This window comes from Dasypus novemcinctus, chromosome 18 (assembly GCF_030445035.2).
Source record: "Dasypus novemcinctus isolate mDasNov1 chromosome 18, mDasNov1.1.hap2, whole genome shotgun sequence".
In the NCBI taxonomy this organism is placed as follows: Eukaryota; Metazoa; Chordata; class Mammalia; order Cingulata; family Dasypodidae; genus Dasypus; species Dasypus novemcinctus.
Window position 1 is genome coordinate 5,242,852 of NC_080690.1, and position 5,980 is coordinate 5,248,831.

The window sequence follows — 5,980 nt, forward strand, 5'->3', positions numbered from 1 at the left end:
CTGCAGAGAAGAGAGACGGAGTGAGCCCGGGCCGGGGGGGGGTGCCCCCCAGCGCCTCGCCACCCCGCGCCCAATCCCGCCCTCCCCCAGGAGCAGCTCCAGGCCTGGCGAAGCGGGGAGGAGCCCCCCTGGCTGGGAGGAGACCCCCGGGCGAGGCAGGACTGGGGGGGAGGGTTCTCGCAGCCGCCCGCCGCGGAAGCAGCCGCCCACTCTCGCTTCGGTGCTGCCAGCCTGCCCCCGGCCACGCCGGCAGACGCACGCACACGCACTCACACCTGTGCAGTGCGCACAGTCATCGCCCATGCCGCTGCACCCACTGACACAACCACGCTCAGAACTAGCATCCCACGGGCACGCCTTACACCACCGCACGCCACGGGCCCCGGGGGCCCCCGGTATTCTCGGAGGGGAACCAAGAGTGAATGGAGGGGTCCAAAGGGAGCGCGAGGCGCAGGGACTGGCTAGACCCCACGGGGCGGGGTGGGTCGAAGGGGGCTGCCAGGGGCTCCGGAGGCCTGGGACGGGAAGGCGGCGGCTGCACCCGCAGGGAAGGCTCTCTCCTCGGGGGGCCCCTCCTGTGCTGGGGGAGGCAGAGCCAGGGAGTGCCCTCGCCTCCAGCCTTTCCAGTGACCTGTGCACACCTGCGCACACCTGGGGCAGAGCCGCTCAGCGGCCACCAGGCTGGGCTGGCACGGGCAGAGCACAGCCCTCCCCCAGCTGAAGCAGCAACCATCACCTGGGGGACTTTGAACACCCCAGAGCAATTAAATCAGCCTTTTGGGGGTAGGACCCAGGTGCAGCCAATGCTGAAACCCGCCCGTGAGGACCCTGCTATACACAACAAGGCTCAGGCTGCAGCAGTGCCTGGGAGCTGGTCAGAAATGCAGAGTCTCGGGCCCCACCCAGGCCCAGAATCAGAACCTGCATTTTAAGCAGATGCCCGGGGGGGGGGGGGGTAGTGTGTATGCAAATAAAAGCCGGAGAAGGCCCCAGGGTTCGGGAGCCGGCCTGGGCACCCTGCGCCCCTATTCCTGACTGCAAGCCCCTCGGGGCTGGGGTCCCACCCTGGGGATCCCCAGGGCCTCCTTCAAGCCTGGCACCCTCTGGGCAGGCCTGTTAACCCAGTGAGCCCCAGAACCGCCGCCGACGCCAGCTCCTGGAGTCTCCGGGGGCACCTGCGGGTTCCCCCATTTCACAGAGGAGGAGATGGGGGCTCAGAGCCCGCACTGAGCCAGGGAGGAGGCGCCCAGAGGCCCCGCCCTCGTGGTCTCAGGGGAGGCACCAGGGAGGGGTCTACAGACCCGCCCGGGGCCTCCAGCCCTGGATCCTGCTGGGGTCTTCAGAGCCAACGAGCCCCCAGGGGCCACCAGCGCCGCCTTCCTTGAGCCCTCCCGCCCTCGGGTTCCAGGAGAGAGCAAGGGATGGAGAGAGGGAGAGGGGAAACCGAGGCGCCCCCCACGCGCAGGGACCCGTGGCGCACATGTCACGCTCACCGAAACACAGCCACGACTCTCCCAGAAACCCACGACACACCCAGAAGCAATCCCTCCTGGGTCCCCCAGCCGCACCCCACCCTGGACCCTCAGGGCACAGCGTGGGGGGAGCCAGGGACGGGGGCCTGTCCATGTCCCCCAAGCCCTCTCCAGAGGGAGGTCGCCGTCCCCCCAAGCCATGGACCCAGAGAATCCTCCCCCCACCACAGGGGCTGGGCGGGAGGGGCGGAGGCTCCTTAGAGGTGGGCCATTTGGGTCCCTGAGAGGATGGGGAGAGGGGGGTGGGTGGTGAGGGGTCTGGGGTCCAGGATTCCTGGTGGGGGGGAGCGTGGCGGGGAGAGGGAATGCAAATCAGAAGTGGGCTGGGAGTAGAGTGGGGGTGGTACGGGGGAGAAGTCCCCAGGGGTCCCGGCTCAGGGTGGGTGGGTGGGGCGGGTGCTTCTAGTTCTCTGGAAATGAGAGGGGACTGTGTGGAGGTGGGGGGACGGCATGGGGGGGGGGGTGGCTGGGGGGCGAGAGGGGCTTTAACTTGGGAATGCAAAGACAGGACTTCAGGGTCTAGAACAAGGAAGAGGAGGAAAGGTTGGGGCTGGGATTGCGGGGGGGGGGGGGGGGGGGGGGGGGGGAGGGCGGGGCGGGGGTCTCCAAAAAGTAGCAACTCCGAGAGGGATCTGGCATCCAGAGAAGGAGGGAGCTGTGGCTTGCAGGGGTTCCGTCTGGAAAGGGATGGGGGTAAAGGGTGGGGTGCCGGGCTAGGGAAAGGACCGGGGCTTGCCTAGACAAAAGTAGGGGGGAGGTGGCCAGGGCCAGGGGGAAAGTGGAGGGAGAGAACCAGGGAGGGGAGAGGACTCGGTGGGGGAGACCCGTCCGGGGCGTGGAGGGGCCGGGGGAAGGGCCTGCCCCCCGGGGCGATGGGCCGGGGTCCCCCGCTCGGGGAGGAGGGTCCAGGTGGGTGCCGCCGGGACAGGGGAGGGAGGAGGGAGGAGGGGCTCGGGGTCCCCTGCTCGGGGAGGAGGGTCCTGGTGGGTGCCGCCGGGACAGGGGAGGGAGGAGGGAGGAGGGGCTCGGGGTCCCCCGCTCGGGGAGGGTCCTGGTGGGTGCCGGCGGGACAGGGGAGGGAGGAGGGGCTCGGGGTCCCCCGCTCGGGGAGGAGGGTCCTGGTGGGTGCCGGCGGGACAGGGGAGGGAGGAGGGGCTCGGGGTCCCCCGCTCGGGGAGGAGGGTCCTGGTGGGTGCCGGCGGGACAGGGGAGGGAGGGGCTCGGGGGTCCCGGGGGGGAGGCCGGCCGGGGGCGGCGGCGGGGGTCCCGGGCGGCGCGTACTCACGTCCAGGATGACGGCGGTGCCCCCGCGCGGCGCGGCGGGCGCGGGCCCGGGGGCGGCGGGGGCGGCGGGCGCCCGGGGCTCGCCCATCCTGGCGCCCACCCAGCGCAGCAGCCCGCCCAGCGCCCGGCCCTGCGGCGGCGGCTCCCGGAGCAGCCTGTGCGCGCCGGCCCTGCACAGGCGCGCCGCCCGCTCGCACATCGCGCCGCGCCCGCCGCCGCCGCCTGCCCGCCGACCCCCGCCGGCCGCGCCCGCCCCCGCGCGACCCCCCTCCCCGGCGCCGCCCGCCGGCCGCCCGCCCCGCGCTCCCCGCCCTCCCGCCTCGGCCCCCGCGCCCGCGGACACCGCCGGGACCCGCCGGCGCCGGGGAGAGGGGGCGGGGGGGGGGGGGCACGGAGGGGGGCCGGGGGAGGGGGGCGCCTCCCGAGCCCCGGCCACATGCCCGCGGCCAGCGCCCCGCCCCCGCCGACCGGCCTGGAGGCGGGGGACCCCGGCCGGACCCCGAGGCGCTGGGGGGGGGGGTCTGGCTGCGGGGAAAGGGACGTACCTGGGAGCTGCGCCCCGAGGTCTCCCCTCCCTCCCTGGAAGTAGCCACCCCCCACCCCTCCCGGCGGCGCCGCAGGGGCCGGAGCGCGGGGTCCGGCGAGCCCCGAGCGCCCTCTGCCGGCGCCTGCGCCAGGGCTCCGCGCCCACGCGCCCCGGGCGGGCCCCGTCCTCCCGCGGGCGCCCACTCCCGCCCTCCCGCGAGCGGGCGTGCGCGCCCCTCGGACCGCCCTCCTGTCCCACGACGGCCCGAAAGGAATCTTCACCCCAGAACGCCCTCTTGACGGCGCACTCATCGGTGCGTCCACCCGTCCGTCCATCCGCCCGCAGGGCCCCATTGCAGAGCACCTGCCGGGGGCCCCGGGCTAGGCCCTCCGATGCTGGGCACAGCAGACCGGGCCCTCGGCCTCTGGGGGCTCACAGCCAAGTGGGCAGCGCCGTGCCTGCAATGGGGGGTTAGAGCTGCACTGCTGTGGAGCGCAGGCCTGGGGGCTGTGGAGGGTTTTGTGAGAAGAGGCTTCTTAGGGGAAACGATCCTTCCCCTGCGAAGAGTCAAAGGAAGAGAGCTGAGAAAAGCCTGTGCAAAGGCCCTGGGGCAGGCCCCAGCATGGGGGGCACAGTGGACCGAACAGAGACAGTGTAGCTAGAATGGAGTTTGGCAGGGATAAGGATGGAGCTGTGGGCAGGGACTGTGACTCCCCCCTTCACCCCTGCAGTACCCCATTCCCCCTGCCTTCAGCTTCTCTAAACAACTGCCCTCTCACCTGCTCTCTGGGTGCCACGCTTTGTGCCCCCCACGCCAGCCCATGGGTCTCACCCTGGGATCACCCCCGCAGCCCTGTGCTTCCCCACCAATCCCAGCACAGGGTCCCAGGCCCCCGCCCCAAACAGAGTCCTCGGACACGGGCGGGAGTGGAGGCAGGCCCTGGTTTTATTTGGGATTCTGGTTTTATTCCAGATTCCCGGAAGGAGCGGGGGCCCGGAGCCCTCCCAGCCTGGTGGCGGCTGGCCTGGGCAAGCGGGCGAGGCCGCATGGGCCCCGCGGCTGCCGGCCGCCTTCACCCCACGTGGTGGGTCCGGGCCTGCCCGGGGCCTGGGCGCTCTGCTCACACCTTGGGCTCTGGCGAGGATCCGGGCAGCCTGGCTCTCCCGCACCTGCTCACCGAGGGGCGGGCGCCCGAGCCGACGGTCCCCCCCGTCTGCTGCAAGGAGAGGCCCGTGTCCCCCCTCCCCGCACCGGGGCGTCTTGGCGGGGCCCTGCGTCTGGCAGGGCTGCGGAGCTCGCTGAGGGCCTGGGCGCCAGGCCGGGCTAGGGTGGCTTCCTGATCTCCTTCCTCTGCAGGGAGCTGGCCACAGCCAGGGCCCCGCCCTGCACGAAGCGCACGAAGCTGTCCCCGGCCAGCGGCCCCAGGGCGTACAGGCCCTCGCGGTGGGGGCTCTGGTAGGTGAAGGGGTCCACGTCCACCGGGTTCCTCTTGGCGCTCAGCGGCTGCTCGGGGTCCACGGCGAGGTCGGCGCCGCCCCCGGGCAGGAAGGACAGGTCGGGGTACGAGCCGATGAGCACGAGTGCCAGGGAGACGTCGAAGGCCACCTCGCGGCCCCGGGCGTCGCGGAAGACGGCCCGGCGGGTCCTCCTTGAGGAGCAGCAGCCGGTGCTGCGGGAGGCTGCGGTAGCCCTCGTAGGGGCCGGGTGACAGGATGGACTGCTCCCGCATCATCTGGTGCACCTTGTGGTACTCGGGGTACAGCATCTTGGGCAGCTGGTTGAACACCAGGCCCGGGTCGTCCACGGGCCGGCGGGAAGGCGTGGATCACCGGGACGCCGTAGTGGCGGGCGTGGAGCACCGCGTCGGCCGCCGACAGCCCCGCGCCCACGATGAGGACGGGGTCCGAGGCCGGGGTCACGGCGCCCGCCCGCGTGGCCGCCTCCAGGGCCGCCAGGCCATGGTGGACGAAGGGCAGGTCTTCCCCGGGCACGTCCAGCCGGGCGGGGCTGTCGGACATGCCTGTGGCCAGGACCACGTTGCGGGCGCTCAGGGAGAAGGGCTGTGGGCTCTGCTCCTCGGTGGCCAGGAAGCCGCTCACCTGGAAGAGGGGGCCGGGCTCCTGGGCCCCGGGGCCGCTGGGCCCGGGCGCCCCCCACCGCACGGCCGTGACCACGGCGCCGGCCATGAAGTGGTGGCTCAGGCCCTTCTTGGTCACGTAGTCTCTGTAGTAGTGGGCAATGTCCCCGGCTGTGGCCCGGCTGTTGCGCAGGACCCCTGTGGGGAAGGACGAGGGGTGGGCGGTCAGCGAGCCTCCTGGGCAGGGGGCGGTGCTGGGCCCCGGAGCTGACCGCTCTGCGCCGCCACGCACCAGCTGTGGGCCTTGGCCAGAGGTTTCGCCGCTCAAAGCCTCGGGTTCCTCTTCTGCAAAGTGGAGCTGATGTGGACCCCGACCCCAGAGTGGCAGGCAGGGTGGGGCTCAACCCAGGGCTGCCTGGGCGCAAATCTGGCTCTGTGCCTCAGTTTCCTCACGTGTACGATGAGGAGGATGGTGACAGTGCCTCCTACTGGAGAGTGCTGAGAGGACTACGTGCATGGCTCGAAAGCCCTCAGGATGGAACCTGGCAGCAGCTAGTGGC

At 72.3% G+C, this 5,980-nt stretch overlaps 1 protein-coding gene across 1 annotated transcript in view; it reads right to left on the reverse strand.

The window, feature by feature from the left end:
- Nucleotides 1–4,270: 4,270 nt before the first annotated feature.
- OSGIN1 (oxidative stress induced growth inhibitor 1) overlaps nt 4,271–5,980 on the reverse strand; it is a 10,634-nt gene continuing 8,924 nt past the window's right edge. Inside the window, 3 exon segments of the mRNA XM_071209522.1 lie at nt 4,271–4,984; nt 4,986–5,156; nt 5,158–5,819. Coding sequence (XP_071065623.1) covers nt 4,667–4,984; nt 4,986–5,156; nt 5,158–5,819 — 1,151 coding nt within the window. The 3' untranslated portion in view covers nt 4,271–4,666.